Raw genomic sequence first — 20,588 nt, forward strand, 5'->3', positions numbered from 1 at the left:
GATATTTCAAGCAACATTCCAGTGCTTATTATTAGCTTGTAGACCTTATGCTGGTCTTTGGTATCCGTACGTCCACATCTGAAACATAGAGAACCAGAAAACAGAAATTGCACACAGCACACCATATTTACAAAGGTACTCAAGCTTATTAGTGGTCAAGGAGCAGGTAACATTTGACAAAGCCAACGCGAGAGCGTTATCACCATTGTCATCATCATCTAGTAACCTCCTTGAATATAAGCATTCAAGCGGTCTAGCTCCTCCCGATGCTCGCTCACTACAGCGCGGACCACATCTCCTATGGACACCATGCCTATCATCCCCTTTTCATCAATGATAGGGATGTGCCTGATTCGGTTATCTGCCACCCAAACATGAGTTTCAGGCTCATAGTATCTTTGATTTGAGTGAGAGATTATAACCATAAAAAATGAGAAGCAGTATACAGTACCTGTCATCAGTTGCATTGCCCGCAGAACTTTTGTGTCAGGTGTGACTGTGATAAGCTTGTTCTGTGGTCACCGTTTATAGCATATGCCATCAAAAGTCGTTCGACGCATAAGAGGAAAATGTAAACAAACTTTGATAGACAATGGACAAAAACCTAAGAACGATGTTTTCTTACGGAGGGGGAGAAGACTTATACCTCTTCAGTCATGATATCCCCAACCTTGGTTGACTTGGATGATCTTCCCTGTACTATGATTTTCCTTAGGTAATCTGCAAATACATCACCAAATAAAGGACCCGATTAACTAAACAAGTACAAATATATATCTTCCAATCATTGTTCACACAGTATGTGCAGCCACTTGTGCTTTTACATTACATTTAAGGGTAATAATGTCTATGTTCCCGCAATAAATAATTGGAATACCATGATATGGCACATAAACTTCCAAACCTAGGAGGTAGTTCTGCACATCCAATTCTTTCCCATTGTTTGGCAGTGAACATGGTAGTTTTTAGAAAGATTCCAGTGAAATCCCACATATCCCTCATGGCACCAGCGATTGTACTATGGAGTCAATTTTGGACTCAAATGAGATATGCAAGTATCTCAACTAAGCCCGACAATTGATCACAGCCAGGGGAAATCTGACATCTCACACTGAAGGTTTTCGAGAGCTATAGAAAGAGCTCATTCCTTAAACTCTTTTAAATACCCAAGTATATTCTTACTTAGCTGCTAGCTAAGTTGACTATTTCACAAACCTTTTCATTGGTAAGTTACACAGGCACCATGATGTAGGAAAACTGTAATAAAAAAAAAAAAAATTTACAGGGTGAAAGTATGAGGAAAGAGAGTAGAAAGAAGCAATCAGAAGAGAGAAAAAATTAGAAAGAGAGAAAGAAGCCACGAAAGAGGGAAGCCGGGAAAGAGAGAAGAGAGAAGAAGCTGGAGAAGAGAGAGAGGGTAGAGGGGGAGAAGAGGATGAGAGAACCATTTTCTCATAACTTTATTCCATCATCAAAATCTAACTCCATCAGAATAGAAAGAACGCTTAAATAGACTCCGACTAAACCCTCGGGCAACACCTATTTATTAGCTTACCTAACATAATTTTATTGACTTCCATAACATAACTTTTTTTTTGATAAGTAATAATGCATTAAAGAGCGCATCGTGGCGCAACCCAAGTACACAGGGAGTATACAAGAGAGCGACTAAGTAAGGGAGAAAGAAGAGGAGAACATAAAGAGAAAATCAGAAAAATTAATCACTAAAGGAGCAAGCCAGCCTGCAGTCCATGTGAAAAGCGTGTACAAAAAGAAATGAACAAGGTCCTCAAGGTTTCTCGACAAATCCTCGAAGCATCTCGCATTCCTTTCCTTCCAAAGGCACCATAAAAGACACAGGGGAACCATCTTCCAAACCACGGCGCTACGGGTTCTACCGCCCGACCACCAACTAGCAAACATCTCCTTAACACTTCTAGGCATAACCCAACACAAATTGAAGCGGGAGAAAATAACATCCCACAACTTGCGCGCAACCCCACAATGAAGAAAGAGATGATCCACAGACTCCCCATCCGATTCACACATATGGCAACGATTAATCACTACAATACCTCTTTTCCGAACATTATCCAAGGTGAGTGATTTCCCAAGGGCGGCTGACCACACAAAAAAGGCTACTCTCGAAGGAGCCTTGGTGCGCCAAATACTTTTCCAAGGGAAGTGGTTGGATTCTTTGGAGGCAAGCTTCCTATAAAAAGAGCGAACCTCAAACTTCCCTTTTCTCGAAGGGATCCACCACATCCGGTCCTCCCCCACCCCACGAATCGATAACGAATACAAGAATGAGAAGAAAGAGGCCAAAACCATCTCCTCCCAATCATGAATTCTGCGAGTAAAAGTAACATTCCAATGAACCATCCCATTTATGCACTCTCGAACATCCGCAATGGAAGCATCCTTATTGCTAGCAATATTAAAAAAGCCTGGAAAAACATCCTTGAGGGGCATCTCGCCACACCATAAGTCCTCCCAAAATTTGACTTTCCCCCCCGAGCCAGGATCCAATCTGAAATGGAACTGAAACGACCTCCAACCCCTACAAATGTGTTTCCATAACCCCACCCCATGCGATCCACGAGGAAATATAGAACGCCAACCACCCCAATGCACCCCATACTTTGCCACCAAAATATTTCTCCACCAAGCTTCTTCCTCATTTGCGAATCTCCATAACCATTTTTCCAACAGAGCTTGATTAAAAAGACGCAAGCTCCGAATCCCTAGACCACCCTCAGCAATCGGAGAGCAAACCTCATTCCAACTGACCAAATGGAACTTAGACTCTTCCTTGAACCCCCCCCCATAAGAAGTCCCGTTGAATCTTCTCAATGCGATTCGCCACGGAAACAGGAATGGGGAAGAGGGACAAAAAATAGGTGGGAAGATTGGATAAGGTACTTTTGATGAGCGTGAGCCTCGCTCCCTTGGACAAATATGAGCGCTTCCAAGGGGCCAACCTTCTAGCAATTTTCTCCAACATATCATCCCAAATAGCCAACAGCTTGAACGAAGCCCCTAACGGAAGACCCAAATACTTCAAAGGCAGAGAGCTAGTGCTACAACCCAGAATATCAGCCAACTCACCCGACTCCACCGAACCACCGACTGGGACCAAAACAGATTTAGCTCGATTTACTTTTAATCCTGAGACCGCCTCGAAGCCAATAATGAGTGCTTTAATAAATCTAACTTGATCAGGAGCAGCCCCACAAAAAATCAGTGTATCATCAGCAAAAAGAAGATGAGAAACAGTTACCCGCTCAGGCTCTCTGGCACCCACATAGAAGCCGTTAAAGAAGCCCCTACTAATAGAGGCATCAATCATCCTGCTGAACGCCTCCATGACCATAATGAACAAGAAAGGCGAAAGGGGGTCACCTTGTCTTACCCCTTGCGAACTCTCAAAGAAGCCGGAAGGAGAGCCATTGATCAACACCGAGAACCGCACCGACGAGATGCAATGTTCAATCCATGAGCACCATTTCACACCAAAGCCGCACCTTCTTAATAAGTAGAGCAAAAACTTCTAGTTCATGTGATCATAAGCCTTCTCCATATCCAACTTGCACAAGAGGCCGGGGTCCCCAGATTTGAGATGGCTGTCCAGACACTCATTGGCAATAAGCACCGAATCCAAAATATGTCTACCTTTAACGAAGGCGTTCTGCGGATTGGAAATGACCCGATTCATGACTCCCCTCATTCTATTGGTTAAAACCTTCGCAATAATCTTATAAGTCCCCCCCACAAGGCTAATGGGGCGGAAATCCTTTAGATCGGAAGCCCCATGCGTCTTTGGAATAAGGGCAATAAACGTAGCATTGAGGCTTTTTTCGAATTTACCTCGATCGTAGAATTCCGCAAAAACAGCCATGATGTCCTTTTTGATCACCTCCCAACAATCCTGGAAGAAAGCCATAGAGAAGCCATCCGGACCTGGCGCCTTGTCCCTATCCATTTTTTTAATCGCCTCCCACACCTCCCTTTCCTCGAAAGGGGCTTCCAGATTAGAAGACTCATTCACCTCCAACATGTCGAAATGAAGATTATCCAACCTCGGTCTCCAACCAAGAGTCTCCGTGAAGAGCGTTTCATAAAAGCGAGTGATATGATTACTAATAGCCTCTTGATCAGAAGTAGAAGTGCCATTAATGTTCAAAGACTCAATATAATTCTGTCTTCGGTTGGCATTAGCGATCCGATGGAAGAATTTTGTACACTTGTCGCCCTCTTTCAACCAACGGATCCTAGATTTTTGCCTCCAACTGATTTCTTTTTGAAGGAGGGAAAGTTCTAACTCGCTTGCAAGCACCCTTTTCCTCTCAACCTCTTCTGTGGATAGACGTCTCTCTTCCTCCACCCTATCCAGAGCTTTAAGATCTTCCATATGAGTCTTAATATAGACCCCCACATTGCCAAAATCTTGGTCATTCCATCTTCTAATATCCCACTTTAAAGCTTGCATCTTCTTAGAAAGAATGAAACTCGGAGTACCCTGAAAATGATATGAGTCCCACCAGCTGCGCACTTTATCCACAAAACCCTCCACTTTGAGCCACATATTCTCAAATTTGAAAGGCCTTTTGCCTCCCGAATAAGAATTGCAATCCAAAAAAATAGGAGCATGATCAAAACAAACCCGAAGCAACCTTTTTTGGCGCAAGTCCGGATGGCGGGCTTCCCAATCCGGGGAGACAAGAAAGCGGTCAAGCCTAGACCAAGAAATGTTATTTGACCATGTAGAGATCCCCCCCACTAAGGGAAGGTCCATGAGACCCTGCTTCGAGATGAACTCACCAAAGTCCCTCATTGCCGACCGAGAGTGAGCTCCCCTTGACCTTTCACTAGGATAGAGAGTAACATTAAAGTCCCCACCTATACACCACGGCACATCCCAGCAGCTCATGACCCCTGCCAACTCCTCCCAAAGAAGATGCCTAGAGTTTACTCTGTTAGGGCCATACACCCCCGCAAACGCCCACGCAAAGCCATCCCCGACATTCTTGAAAGAGCAAGCCACCACATAATTGCCCAACACTACATCTACCTTCTCAACAGCCCTCTTGTCCCACATGAGCAAAATACCCCCCGAGGCCCCAATGGAAGGAACATAGGACCATTCTACATACGGGCAGCCCCATAAACTCCTTACTAAGTTATACGAAATAACATTCATCTTCGTCTCTTGGAAACAAACTATATCTGCCTTCCAGTTTCTCAGCAAATTCCTAACCCTCAGCCTCTTATCCCTCTCATTCAATCCTCTCACATTCCATGAAAGAATCTTGAGCTTCATGATTTAACTCGGCTGGCCCTCCCCTTATTTCTTTCCCTTGACGAATGCCCCACAAAATTAACAGAAGATTGCAAATTATAAATCTCCCTCTTACCTTTTTTAGCTGCAGGAGTACACTCTTCCCTGTCCGATCCATTGCCTTTGTTGTCATCCATAAGTAACCCAATGGTCTCCTCAAATTTTCCTTCTTCCCCGTCACAAGATAAACCAACCTCCTTGCATGCCTTAATAATAAAGTCCCTCTCCTGCTCCACCTCCGGTTCCTTATGAAGCGAGTCTGGAACAAAAGACTCTTGGGAAAGAGAACTCTCCACTACTGTAGGAACTCCACCCAAATTAACAGCCTGTGACGTGCATATCCCCGGCTCCTTACCCAGAATTCCAAGCACCAAAACTCCCGGATACTGACCAACAAGGTTGCTCCCCAGGAAAACTTCCCTCCCGGACTCCTCACAGTCACCAGCAACAGACCCAGAGGAGGAAGCCGGTGACATCCACTCGCCCGGCTTCTTGCCCAGAATCCCCGAGTCAGAACCCCTCGCTCCACCCTTAAAAGAGGACTGATCATTTTGGCCGAGCTCCAGAGGAAGAGAAGTATCAGAAACTAAGGGGACAGGCTGCAACTTACCCAGAGAGCCCGGAGTTAAATCCATCCTCGGTCTCGCCTGAACAGTGCAGTCCACTATCAAAGCCTGATCCGGAGTTCCAATCCTCGCCGGAAACTTCGTTATCAGCCCCTTGTCCGCCGAAACTACTTTCGTCGGCTCCTCTGCCGTGGCCATAGTCTCGCTCTGCCCGTGGGAATCAGCCAGCCCCTTACCCATCGGCGCTACCCTCAACGGCTCCTCTGCCACGGCTGCGGTCTCGATCAACAAGTGGGAAACAACGCCAACAACCCTGACGGCGTGGGGCGAGCGCTCTGAGTCATCGACGCCCACCGGAGCTTTGGGACCACCCTCCGACGATTCTAGCTCACCTACCGGCTCCGGCCCAGCGCGCGAGCTCTCTCCTAGCTCCACTGCTCTCGTCCCAGGTTCCACCGCCTTCAGCTCTTTAATGAGCAGGGCCTTGGTAACAAAACCATTGGTAAGCCCATTATCCAAGTTGGGCCAAGTTCCCTTTCTCCTGAAATAAGTCTTAATAGCTTTCCCGGGCTTATTACAAATCCATTTGGGCCGCACCACATAAGCTTTCTTTTGCTTGACTACCCCAAGATTGTTCACATTCCTTCTTGCCGACCCACAAACATGAGGCTCATCAACCTTGGGAATAGAAGACTGACATTCAATATATTTAATTGCTGCTTCCAACCTCTCCATACCCACGTCAATCTCACTTTTTAACCTGCACAACGTCTCCTTGGCATTAATGAGCTCGCCCTTCACAAGCAAGAAAGACTGCACATCATGGCAACCAATCTCCTCCTGTCCCTTCACGTGATTCATTCCAAGATACGCTGCTGGCTGCCTTACCGTGGGGTAGATCCTGTTCGCCGGAATTCGTGAATCGCTCGCCGGAACCCAACTGACGCAACCTGAAGATATCCCATCCTTTGGACAGGGCAGTCCCGCCACACCTATAGGGAAAATCTTCTTCGTACCCTCTCCATTACCGCCGGCGGTCCACCCCGGATCATTAACCTGTTTTGAGTCCCCCACTACCTTGGCAGATACTTGTTCCTTCTTATCCCACTCTACAGAGGCCTCTTTCAGCCACTTTGGCACCCTGGCGATCGGTTCAGAGAAAGAATTAAAGCAGTCCTCAGCCGGCTGCAACGACAACCCCACCGCCTCCGCATAGCTCCTCCTGCCCACCCCTCCCTTATCCTTGACCCCCTCCCTGACCTCCCTAACCCCTCTGTCCTCACAAAGAGAAGCCTTTGCCAGACGAACCTCCTTGATAAATCGATCCCAACCTTGTCCATAACGACCTTCTGGAATGATAATCGAACCACATCTTCGCCTTCCATCAAATTCTTCTACTGTCAGAAAACGTCCATGTCTGTTGGAACATTTTTGTGCAATAACCCGTGGGAACCCTGCTCTGGATTGATCCCAAAAGACCTCAGACGTCTCCACTGCCACCAGATCCTCTACTATGCGCACCAACCACACTAACTCATCCCTCTTCAAGAAAATGGACTTAAATTTCCTGTTGCTCCTTTCTAGTATCCTCACCCCTGATACCCCTCCTTTGATCAGCACCTCAAACACTTTGGACTCTACAGACCACCTCCTCGTGCCGGCCATGAACCTCAAAACTCCATAACATAACTTAGAGCAATGGCAATGCACATTTATTGAATTACAAAAATAACTTACTGACAAAAATTAAATAAAACATAATCTAGTAACCCAATCCTATGTGCCTTTCATTACAGTATTTCTTAACATTAAAACCTAAATAAAACTAGAGGACCAATAAACTCTTGCAGTTCTGCATCATTCTCTCCTACTTCAAGAAAACTTGACGCGAGTTTTGAAATGCTGAACATAGGATAAATAATATGGGCCGGACTGATGAATCTCCATGAATATGTCTGGATAAGCCTGCTGCTGCCACGTGTCTGGCTCGCTCACTGCTTCGTGCGCTTGCTACCATGGGCCTCAGTTAAAGCCCCACCAAAGGATACGCACAAGTAACCAGAAATCAAAGGCAACAGTCTTCTTTACACTCAGTTTTTGTGTTCAACCCTGACGGAGCCATAAACGCTTTTTTTCTTTCTTCTTTTGTTCTTCCTAAGTCACAGAACACAGCTCTCTATAGAAAAATATCAACATCAGAAAAAGGGGGGCAGGCTTGCAGCTGGAGCTTGTCGGCAGCTGTTGTGGTGCTGTTTGGGAGGTGGGTTGGCAGAGAGAAGGTGGGGAAGGTGAAAGGTGTGATGGCTCTGTGGTTGGCAGCGTGTCTGAGATGCTGGGTGGAGCGGGCTGTGCGATGGGTGCCACAGTGTAGCGTGGTGGTGGCCTTATTTGTTGGGTGGCGGCGGCAGCGCAATGGGAAATTGTTGGGTCTGATGGTTGAGACTGTTTGAGGTGGGTTTTTAGCAGTTTTTCTAATTTTTTGGCAGTGGTTTGGGAGGTCACAAAATTGGGGTTTCATAGTTTTCTGCAGGCAGCAATGGATATCTTTTCATGTGTGACTGTCTGTTTGTGTATTGACACTGAATGGATATCATTTTTGTTAAGTGTGGCTATAATAATCATGTGTGCTCCATATTTTCTTCTGTCTCCATATTTCAGTAAGTGTGATGAGTTTGTTGTTGTCTTCAAAGAGCAGGAACTTTAACATTTTCCATCAACCAAAGCCTAGTAGCAGTTTGTTAGGCTAGGGCTAGGCTTGTAATTTGTCAATTACTTGTAATTGTGTTTTGGCACCAAATAGCCAAAGGAAGAGATTGTTAGGTCTTAAAAATTAGATTCATTCAACGCTCAAAATCTTGGTTGTACATGTCAAAAAAAAAAAAAAAAAAAAAAACTTGGTTGTAAAATGTCAAAGTCTAGTTGCTTACTGTGTGCCAACAACACCTGGACGTCACATACAAGTGCTGAAGAAATTGAACACAAAAGCTTTTGTCACCTACATGCCACTTATAAGTGCTGACGAAATTGAAGATGGAAATTTTCATCACCTGGAAGTCACCTACAAGTGGTGACGAAATTGAAGACAGAAAAACCTTCATCACTTAGATGTCACCTGCAAATGCTGACGTTGTCTACTGTGTTAGAGAAGTTAACAATAAAACCCTGGCTTACGTCCTGACGTAAAAGGGGACATCCTCAAGTCCTAACGTGATCTGTTCTTTGTTGAAGGCATTTTTGAGGTTTTTTGCATGACCCTATATATTCTTAAGTATGCCCATTTTCGAGGTAAGGAAGAATATTAAGAACACTCAATAGAGAACCCTTCTAGAAGTGATCTTGCTTCAATCATCTATGTTCCAAGAGAGGATTTGAACAAAGTTTAGAGCTCTCTCTCTCTTGTAGTTTGATTCTTTAACGCATCATTTTATTGCAAAAAGTCTATTGTTGGGTCAGTAAGGAGAGGTACTCAAAGAAAATTGGCTAGCGAAGAGCTAAAGCAAAGGCAAGCAGGGAGCTTGTTGTTCATACAGTTGGTACAAGTATTTAGATGGGTTGCAAGCTTACTTGTATTTTCATCAGATATAGCGATCTCCTAGTATGCTTGTATTTTAATCTTCTTCAATATAACGATATCCTAAGTTTGACTGCCCCAGAATGATTTTACCTTTGAGGTGCTCAAAGGGTTTCTACTTCATAATCAAAAACCTTGCATTGCTTTTGTGTTTGTGATGTTTGAATGTTTTACTTTTCAATAATTTTATCTTGTGATAATTATTGATATTGTGTAGTTGACTTGGGGTTGCAACCTGATTTGTAGTTATTCAAGGGTGTTAAGGATCATTTGATCTTCTTGGCTTGACTACACAAATGCTAGATTCATCATTATGCTAGGCTCGCCGTTTGCCAGTGTTGGATTAACAATGGTTTGTAGAGGACATGGGGCAGTGCCATCGATGTATTCAAAGACATGCTGCCCAAGGAGGTAATTTTCATAGGTTAACTTAATTGTGACAAGGTCTTGCAAATTGAAGAGGTTGGTGAGGGATGAACGAACTAAGTTTCGTGCTTATGTGGTGTGGGTGGAAGAGGAAGAAGATGATGTGCGGAGACTTGTCATTTCGGACAGGTGACGTGAGTCTTAGATGCTCCGATACCATAAAATGAAACAAGCACACCAGGTGTTTGGAGAATTTTATCATTTTTTTCCACACTGTAAGTTGTTGGGTGTACATATCATTTACAATAGATACAAAATGAACAAAAATTGAGTAAAAAGCATGAGGAAACCTTTTACCTAATACACTTAAATCCTAGTAAAGGAATGCCTTAGATATGGAAATGGAGAATAATATCAATGACATCTAATGGAATATCAGCATTGCAGTTCAAAAATATTTAAATCAATCGAGGAGATAAAATTTTAATAGAAGCCAGAATAGCTGAAATTTTTTACCTACCATATTCAAATCCTAGTAAAATTCACCTACTTCAGGCACTGGTGGAGCATACTATATATATTCTGTTATACCATATAGGAGATCAACCTCCAAAGGCAACCCTTCGTATCATAATATCTGAGCACCAATATAGTTCATCACATTTTTTTTTGGATGAATGAGTAATTTCATTGAAACCAAACACAATCAAACAAACAACACCCAGCTTACACGCCTTCACAGAAGGCTAAGAAATCAACACAACAGTTACAACCTACAGAAAAACAAGCACATAAATTGCACCAGCAAATCTGCAGGAAGATTCCACAAAGAACACAAAACTAAATTTTCCTCAGTCTTAAAACACAAAACAATGTTTTAAGTATCACATACCCCTTTCCGTTATGATTCCTGCAATTGATTTCTGCTCTCCAGGTTTCACCACCACCAAGGCACCAACATTGTGATGTGTCATCTGCAAAGGAAAACGACTTATTTCGTCTAGAAATCTATCATCTATGACAAAGCCCGTCAAATCATTTCCTTTTTTTTTTGATAAGTAAAGATATATAGATCAAAAGCGCAAAGGGGCGCAACCCAAGTACTCCGGGAGTATACAAGAGAGCGACTAAGAAGAAGAAAAAGAAGAAGAGAACATAAAAAGAAAATCTTGGAAACTGATCACTATAGGTGCTAGCCAACAAGCAGTCCAAGTGAAAAGGGTGTACAAGAAAAAATGAACGAGGTCCTCAATATTCCTAGTCGAGTCCTCAAAACATCTAGCATTTCTCTCGTTCCAAATGCACCACATGAGGCAGAGAGTAGGGCTGGCAATTTTGACATGACCCGTGAACCCGACACGAAAAAACAAGCATTGGATTTGGCCTTATCGGGTTCAGGTCTTAATCGGGTCTACCAGTTTAAGACACGGTTAATTCGTGTCTGGCGGGTCTACCCGGCGGGTCGATTCGCTAGACACGGTTACTGTTCGGGTCTGGCAGGTACCTGTTAGACCCGGTTACTGTTCGGGTCTGGCAGGTACCCGTTAGACTCGGTTATTGTCCGGGTTTGACGAGTACCCACCAGACTCGGTTTAAAAAAAAAAAAAAAAAAAAGTCAAAAAAGGAGCATATTTGTAGTGTTTCATAATTCATATCTTTGATTACATGGGATGGATCATGGATCCTTCAAGACTTCAAGTGGACAAGTATTTTGTAATGATTTATGAATTTAATGTTGATGTAGTTTTGAGTTTTGTTTCTTTTTTTTTATTATTATTTTGTTTTTGTTAGCTTTTTTTTTTATTATCTTTTTTCTTTATTGCTGTCATGGAAATGTTGACACATTTTACCCCTCAATCTCATTCATATTTTGATCATTCTGAAATAAAAATTTTAGTTTTGTCCCTACTTAGACTTTATGCTTTATGAGGTATCAATGATGGCCAAGTGGCTTACTAGTAACCAAGCGTCCAAGCCAATCCCTCGAGTAGGTCCGGCTTAATAGATTTTGAGGCCTAAGACAACAAATTTAGATAGGGCATTTTTTATATTTAAATATTTAATTATATGATTTTAATTTAAAAACATTTTTCTTGCTTTTTGCCCTTAATTTTTTTTTTTTTCAAATGATTTGCAAAATTCATCTATGTTATGAGACATTTAATTTCAACAGATTACAGATATCATATTTTGTGTTGAAATATACATAATTATTTTTTAGCGGAATGTCATTTGAGCAAAATTAAATTTCTTTATACTAAAAATTATTTTAATAAACGAACTTAGTTAGTATGCTTGCTTGTTTTAAGTTTAGGTGAAATCATGAGTTTAGTAATTTCTTTTGGAGTGCAATTACGGTCACTTTTTTTTTTTTTTTTTTTTCTTATCCTTTATTAAGACTTTAATATCTTGGAACTCAATTTTTTTGTATTGACAATGTATGGATGTATTATTATTACAATTTTTTTTTTTTTTTTTTTTTTTTTTTAAATTTATAGTTTAGGGTTTTAACGGGTCGTGTCGGGTCGTGTCTACCCGATTAGACCCAGTTATTTTAAACGGGTAAAACATGTCGGGTTGGGTTACCTGACTATTTTCGTGTCATAATCGTGTCAGACCCAATTACCCGTTTAGCTAAACGGGTCGTGTCTGTGTATCGGCTAATCGTGTAACGGGTACCCGTGGGTCGTAATCGGGTTGTGTCAGGTACCCATTTTGCCACCCCTAGCAGAGAGGAACCATCTTCCACACAACGGCGCTGCGAGTTTTACCACCCGTCCACCAAGAATCAAACAACTCCTTAACGTTACCCGGCATAACCCAACACAAGCCAAACCGAATGAAAATGGCATTCCACAAGATACACGCCACCCTACAATGAAGAAAGAGATGATCAACAGACTCCCCATCTGATTCACACATGCAACAACGATTTATCACCACAATACCTCTCTTCCGAACATTGTCCAAAGTTAGAATCTTTCCGAGCGCGGCCGTCCAAACAAAAAAAACCACTCTCGAAGGAGCCTTAGTGCGCCAAATACTTTTCCAAGGGAAATGAATGGGGTCTTTAGATGCAAGGATCCTATAAAAAGATCTTACCTCGAATTTTCCTTTATGTGAAGAGATCCACCTTATTCTATCCTCCCCTTCCCCGCCTATCGGATGCGAATACAATAGAGTGTAAAAAGAGGCCAAGACCTCCACTTCCCAATCATGTACCCTACGAGTGAAGGAAACATTCCACTAAATAGAGCCATTCAAGCATTACCAATTGTCTGCAATAGACGCATCCTTATTGGTGGCAATATTGAAAAGTCCAGGAAAAACCTCCTTGAGAGACATGTCACCGCACCAGATATCCTCCCAAAACCTGATATTGGACCCAAGACCAGCGACAAATCTAATGTGGCATTGGAACAACCTCCATCCCCTGCATATGTGCTTCCATAACCCTACCCCATGCGATCCTCTAGGTACCCTAGAGCACCAACCACCCCAAACCGCACCATACTTTGCCACCAGAATCTTTCTCCACCAAGCCTCTTTCTCATGAGCAAATCTCCACAACCATTTCCCCAATAAAGCTTGATTCATCAAATGCAAATCCCGAATGCCTAAACCTCCCTCAGAGATCGGAGAACAGATCTTATTCCAACTGACCAGATGGAATTTGAACTCTTCATCAATCCCACCCCATAAGAAATCACGTTGAATCTTCTCAATGCGCTTTGCCATTGATGCCGGAGTAGGAATAAGAGACGGAAAGTAGGTGGGAAGATTGGATAAGGTGCTCTTTATGAGAGTGATCCTCTCCCCCTTTGAAAAATACAAGCGTTTCCAAGAGGCTAGCCTTCTAGCATATTTTTCCAACACGTCTCCCAAATAGCCTTGACCTTGAACGAGGCCCCCAACGGGAGACCCAAATACTTCAACGGCGTAGAAGCTATTCCACATCCCAAAATACCAGCCAGCATGCCCGCATTGTCCATACTACCAGCAGGGACCAAGACAGATTTAGCTAAGTTCACCTTTAACCCAGAAACAGCTTCAAAGCAAACAAGTAAAGCACCAATATTTCTTACTTGAGTAGGATCTGCCCCACAAAAAACCAAAGTGTCATCAACAACGAGAAGGTGAGAGACGATGACCTGATCCGTCTCTCTAGCTCCCACTGAAAACCCAGAGATGAGTCCCCTATTTATCGAGGCATCGATCAACCTACTAAAAGCCTCCATGACCAAGACAAACAGGAATGGAGAGAGAGGGTCTCCTTGCCTCACTCCACGTGAACTGTCAAAGAAACCGGAAGAAGATCCATTGATCAAAACCGAGAATCTCACAGACGAGATGCAATGCTCAATCCAGGAACACCATTTCTCTCCAAAACCACACCTTCTTAGTAAGTAGAGAAGAAGTTTCCAATTCATATGATCATAAGCCTTTTCCATATCCAATTTGCACAATAAGCCGGGTTACCCTGATTTGATTCGACTATCCAAACATTTATTGGTGATGAGAACTGAGTCCAAGATTTGCCTGCCTTTAACAAAAGCATTATGGGGTTAGAGATAACCCTGTTCATCACTCTCTTCATTCTATTGGCTAAGACCTTGGCAATAATCTTGTATGTCCCTCCCACAAGGCTAATCGGACGAAAATCCTTTATATCAATAGCTCCATGAGACTTCGGAATAAGATAGATGAACGTGGCATTAAGACTTTTTTCAAATTTACCTCGATCATGGAACTCTGCAAAGACCGCCATAATGTCCCCCTTGATCACATCCCAGCAATCCTGAAAAAAGGCCATAGAAAAGCCGTCCGGACCTGGAGCCTTGTCCCTATCCATTCCTTTCACCACCTCCCAAACCTCCCTTTCCTCAAAAGGAGCTTCCAACCTAGTGGCCTCACCAACATCCAACATGTCAAAATCAAGGTCATCTAGCCTCGGTCTCCAAATGAGACTCTCTGTGAAAAAAGACTCGTAAAAATGGGTAACATCGTTACTAATGACCTCTTGATCTGAAGTGGTAGAGCCATCCACAATCAACGTCTCAATAGTGTTATGTCTTCTATTTGCATTAGCAATCCGATGGAAAAATTTCGTACATTTATCTCCTTCTTTCAACCACCGGATCCTAGATTTTTGCCTCTAACTAATATCTTCTTGGAAGAGAAGAGTCTCCAACTCTCTGGCTAGCGACCTCTTCCTCTCAATATCTTCAGGGGATAATCCTCTCTCTTCCTCCACCCTATCAAGAGCCTTTAAATCATCCATTCGAGCCTTAATGTGCCCTCCCACATTGCCAAATTCCTGGCTAGTACATCTCATATTTTCAAACTTGAATGATCTCTTACCTCCCAAAAAGCAGTTACAATCAAGAACAATAGGTGCATGATCCGAACAAATACGAAGCATCTTCTTTTGTTGCACACCCAGGTAATGAACTTCCCAATCTGGGGAAACTAGGAATCGATCTAGCTGTGACCAAGAGTGGTTGTTAGACCAAGTAGAGACCCTCCCAGCTAATGGAAGATCCATAAGACCCTGCTCCGAAATGAAATCTGCAAATTCCCTCATTGTGGACCGGGAATAAGCTCCCCCCGACCTTTCACTAGGAAAGAGAGTTGCATTGAAGTCCCCACCAATACACCAAGGCAGATCCCACCAACTCATAAGGCCCACCAGTTCCTCCCAAAGATAACGCCTAATGTTGTCTCTATTGGGACCATACACCCCCCCAAAAGCCAATACAAAACCGTCATCTACGTTTCTAAAGGAGCCAGCCGCCACAAAACTGCCCAAAGCAACCTCAACCTTCGTGACTACCCTTCTATCCCACATAACCAGAATACCACCTGAAGCCCCTCTAGACGGGACATAACACCACTCCGCATAAGGACATCCCCACAAACTCATAAAATTGTTAAGAGATAAAATCCACCTTTGTCTCCTGAAAAACACACTATATCCACCTTCCAATTTCTAAGAAGATTTCTAACCCTCAATCTTTTGCCCCTTTCATTCAAGCCTCTCACATTCCAGGAAAGAATCTTAGGCTTCATTGAACAACTCGATGACCCTCCCCTCATTTCTAGCCTTCAAAGAACTTCCACTGTGCCCCTCATAATTAATGGAAAAATTAAGGTTGTTGAGCTCTTGCTTACCTTTCTTACTCGTATGTGCTTCCAAGGCCTCTCCCTCTTCCATCGCCTCTCCCACTTCCTTGCCATTGCCCTCAGTATCAGCCATGATAATCCCAAAGACCTCCAACAACTTCCTAGCTTCTCCATCACAAGAGACGCTCACAAGCTTGCCGAATTCAGTTACAAACTCCACCGTAATCGGCTCCGGATCTGCAAAAGGTACCACAGCTAAGGAGTCTGATACAGACAAAGAACTCTCCTCATGGACGCTGTCCAAAGCCCCAATCAGCCTCAAAGTGTGGATCGAGCCTGGCAGCTCCCACTTCTCAAGACCCGGTGGAATCTCCCCCTGCTTCTCGAGCGGCTTCTGCCCAGAAACTTTTCCTTCCCCATCATCTCCTGTCCCATACCCGGCAAATCCCATTTCTCAAGCCCCGGAGAAGGCTCTCCTTGAATATCGGACCCCTCCATTCCAGGCAACTGCACTGGCTGCCTCGGCTTGACAGAAACTAGCTAGCTTGAACCTCCTCTCTCCCCTTTTTCCATCCCCTTCCCACACGTCGGCTTCTTCAACTTCGCACGATCACCAGCAGTAGACCCCGAGAGAGCCGGCAGAACAAAATTGGTCGAAACCTCCCTGCGAGCACATGCAGGGAGAACTGTCGGCGCCTTACCTAGAATGCCCAGGGTTGGGTCGCTCAGCCACGTCGACGAAGAAGGTGGTTCCACAGAACCGCTCGCCGGAGAAGACCCATCAGCTATGTCAGCTCCCTGATGGCCTTCCCTTGCCGACTCCACCTTCCTCGGCTCCTTCACTATTGACGCTTCCTTCACCGGCACCTCTGCCGGCGGTGTAGGAGAGACTGGCGAAGCTTGATTCGACAAGCTCGATTGAGGGCGAGACTCTGTGTAAGAAGATGAAGCACCTGAAGGCCCAGAAGTGCTTGACTTCACTGCCTTCTTGCTATAAATTTTCAGCACCTTGCTGGGCCCAAAACCCACAACTGGGGCCTTATCCTTCTGGCCTGTCGAAAACTTAGAATGAGCCTTGGTTTGGGTCTTAGGCTGACTAACAGTCATATTCTTGGAATGGGCCACATTAGAGTTCTCCAAGACATTGTTTCTTGTAGACCCAAATGATCTAGCCCCACAGCTACAAGGGGAGCGAGAGATTGAATCGATCCCTTCGAGGCAGATCCTAATCTCCTCCTGTAACTTCTACAGAGATTTCTTCAACTTTTCCTTCCCTCCCGCAGACACGCAACAGGGACAGCACGCTCCAAAAAAATCTGCTTCTGAAACTTTCACCTTGAAACTTGAAAATTTCTTCTGCACTGCCTCGAACCTGACACCATTGTTCAGGGCAATCCTCTCCACTGGACCTACCGTTGGAACAGACTTCTGAACCTCCGGACCAACTTCAACTTCCTTGACATGGCAATCTGCAGAGAAGCTTGGCCCTAATGTCTTACCATTCTCAACAGAGCCACCCAACAGCCATTTGGGAACTCTCGCAATCGGTTTTGCAAAAGACCCAAACAGTTCCTCTCCCTATTTCGACATAGACAACAAAACCTCTGAAAAGCTCCGTCTTTGTTTCCCTGTCATTACCTTCCTTGCATCCCTTATGAATGGCTGGACATAATCAACAGCGATCCGAATCTCTGACTGGAACCGGTTCTAGCCCTTCCTATTCCTTCCTTCAGGCACGAAAACTCTCCCTCGTCTAACTCTACCATCATACTCCTGTGCCTATTGAAGCATTTTTGGACTAACACACGTGGAAAACTCCGAATGGACTCATCCCTAAAGACCCTTAAGTCGTCCACGGCCATCAGCTCATCAAAAATCTTCATTAGCCATTCCGCTTCTTTCCAGTCCAATCGCATCGATCGCAGCTTACCTCTACAACGCTCTTGTAGCTTCAACACCGTATCTCCATCCTTCACTATCATTGCGAACTCCTTAGATTCCACAGACCAATCTCTCGACAATCCCATCTCTTGACTCCACCCCTTTTCAAACAAACTGCCACAGATATCTGAGTGGGTGGCTTCAACAATCTGCTAAGGTATACAGAGCATGACACGTAACCTCAGCAAGGCAGAAACATCATTCTCATCAAGTTCTCCATCAGCTACCGTCAAATCATTTCAATACTTGTCACCTTAAAAATAAAAAATAAAAAGAAAAGAAAGAAAGATTTGTCATAAAGCTCAAAGATACATACCGACTTAACCGCATCGTAAACTGTGTCATCCATAGTGCACCAAAGCCAAGAGCCATCAGCACTTTTACCTTTTGCTTTCAAGACGTCTGCAATCGTAGTGCTTTCAAAACCATGCTCTTCCATTCGGGCAGATGTAACTGACTCGAAGCGTGAAAAGAAAACAGGCTGCATCAGGGGATTCACCAGACGAAAGTGTTGCAAAACTGAATTTTTTACGATGTTTCCATGTGATAAAAAGGACTGAAGAGCTCCTTGCATTTTTCCTGTTAAAAGAGATATGTCATGCTTCATAAACAATCAATTTTATTCAAACCAAGCATGCAGGTGGTGGTTCTTCACAAGGGAAGAAGTGAGAAGCCCTTGGTACATATGCACCAGAAACCAATCTACCCGGTTAGGTTACAAGGGTGGCAAAATAGGTTGGCGGGTCGACACGAATACGACCCGTAATGACTCGTCACCCGATTAGCTAAACACGAACACGACCCGTTTAGATAAACGGGGTTGAACTCTCAAACATTAACACAACACGAAAAATAACCGACTAACTCGACACGACCTGTTTAACCTGTTTGAATGAAAAAAATAAGAAAATTACAATATGATAAAAACATAATATGTTCAATTGTTAACAAATTGCCATTCAATAAAAACATTCACAAAGATTAGCAATTTTCAACTCCATAATAGCAAATAGCAAATAGCAAATAGCAAATAGCAAATAGCAAATTTCAAAGTATCAAGTTTACATGGTAAATTATTTGGGAATTGTCTCTAATAGGTTTAATTGTCTATTCAAATAACAACTCCATCTCTTGGAATTAATCCCACAACACCACAAATATGCTCATTTTAAGAAATATTAACAAATTGTGCTCCAAATGAATTTGGAATATCATAGGAATTGACATCCGTTGTCAGAACATCCTCTTCTTTGCTATCCAACTTCAATTGTGTGTGTTCTATATATATATAAAAAAAAAAAAAAAAAAAAAAAAAAAAAAAGAGAAGAAGAAGAGGAATTAGTGTTATTATAGTGTAGTCAAGAAATAATACAAGTAAATGAAAAGAAATTAAATATGCAAATAACTAATATTACCTTGCTGACCAATGTCTAATGCAAACACTACAAAAATCTCAGTCACCATCTATATATATATATATATATATATATATATATATATATATATATATATATATATATATATCGATTAGGCAATAACTTCCTTGTAGTTATTTCGAACAAGGAAGTTATTTCGAATTAGGCACTATTTCAGCATTATATCTCACAAAGGCAGCAACACAATAAGTTTTGAGGGCTAGTTCCAAACATACCAATACCACAGCCAGTTCCAAACACAGCAAAATACTGAAATCAGCAGCCAAGCACAGCAAACCATTCAAGAAACCAGCAGCCAAACACATCAAAATACTGAAATAGTGCCTGAAAATCTCGTAAATGGACCTTTAATGAAAAAAATACTACAGAAATTTCAAAACAAAATCAGAGCAAGATAGAGAGAGCGAGAGAGAATCCAAACACACGCACATCCAATTCCAAACACAGCAAAATACTGAAATCAGCAGCCAAGCACAGAAAAATACTGAAATAGTGCCTGAAAATCTCATAAACGAATGGCCCCCAAATGAAAAAAAATACTACAAAAATTGAAAACAAAATCAGAACGAGAGAGAGAGAGAGAGAGTCAGAGAGATATACCGGAGACAGAAAGTGCCGTAGCCGAGAGAGAGAGAGAGTTGTAGCGAAGCCTGCGTAGCGTCGCGCGGCGCTGAAGAAGAGAGGGAGAACCGGAGAAAGGCAGAGAGACACTGCGTAGGATCTGAACCTTGGTGGCGTGGCCATTCCACGGTTTCGACCGATGTATTCTCGGGGGCTGATCACTCTGGGGCCTGGGCCTTGGCGGCACCAACCATGTAAATACTAGTGTTACAATTATTACTACTAATTGGGCTAAATTTTCATTGGACCTACACTACAGAAAATTTACATTTAACAATTGGGCTTAAGGAGTTATGCCTGCCTTGAACTAGCCGTCTAGACTCTAGGCCCAGCCCCACGACCAATGTGTGCGCCGATCGAGTATACGCCGAGCTTCCGGACCCGAGCCTGAGGTTGAGCATGCAATCATTGATAGCCAGGAAAATCATGCTATACACTTTGATCTTATCTTATCTCTATATAATATAATTTATTTCACTCAAGATAGGGTCTCTCTACCTGAATCTGATGTTCTAATCATGTCTCTATTTAAAGGTACTAGTGTGTTGAAGAAAGGGAGCCTGGGTTGCCCAAGTTTCAAGTCCTCAATCATGGCAATATCTTCGTGGTGCATTTATTTCATTTTA

At 43.2% G+C, this 20,588-nt stretch overlaps 1 protein-coding gene and 1 long non-coding RNA gene across 2 annotated transcripts; both read right to left on the reverse strand.

The window, feature by feature from the left end:
* Positions 1-4: 4 nt before the first annotated feature.
* On the reverse strand, positions 5-20,088 carry LOC132173720 (CBS domain-containing protein CBSX3, mitochondrial). The gene is made up of 6 exons (XM_059585304.2): positions 19,942-20,088; positions 18,222-18,484; positions 10,734-10,815; positions 647-720; positions 452-512; positions 5-361 (listed from the first exon to the last, which is right to left on the reverse strand). Exons 2-6 carry the CDS (start codon positions 18,477-18,479, stop codon positions 219-221), a joined length of 618 nt encoding a protein of 205 aa, XP_059441287.1. The 5' UTR covers positions 18,480-18,484; positions 19,942-20,088; the 3' UTR covers positions 5-218.
* On the reverse strand, positions 8,832-10,723 carry LOC132173721 (uncharacterized). The gene is made up of 2 exons (XR_009439342.2): positions 8,952-10,723; positions 8,832-8,867 (listed from the first exon to the last, which is right to left on the reverse strand). It is a non-coding gene; the product is annotated as an uncharacterized LOC132173721 (long non-coding RNA).
* Positions 20,089-20,588: the final 500 nt, after the last annotated feature.

Source organism: Corylus avellana, chromosome 3 (genome assembly GCF_965113065.1).
Source record: "Corylus avellana chromosome 3, dhCorAvel1.hap1.2, whole genome shotgun sequence".
Lineage (NCBI taxonomy): Eukaryota > Viridiplantae > Streptophyta > Magnoliopsida > Fagales > Betulaceae > Corylus > Corylus avellana.

Coding starts and splice junctions, on each gene's coding strand:
- LOC132173720 (XM_059585304.2), bottom strand. CDS start 18,479: ATGCAAGGAGCTCTTCAGTCCTTTTTATCACATGGAAACATCGTAAAA. Junction 513..646: donor GGGATATCATGACTGAAGAG/GTATAAGTCTTC, acceptor CGGTGACCACAG/AACAAGCTTATCACAGTCAC. Junction 362..451: donor GGCAATGCAACTGATGACAG/GTACTGTATACT, acceptor TTTGGGTGGCAG/ATAACCGAATCAGGCACATC.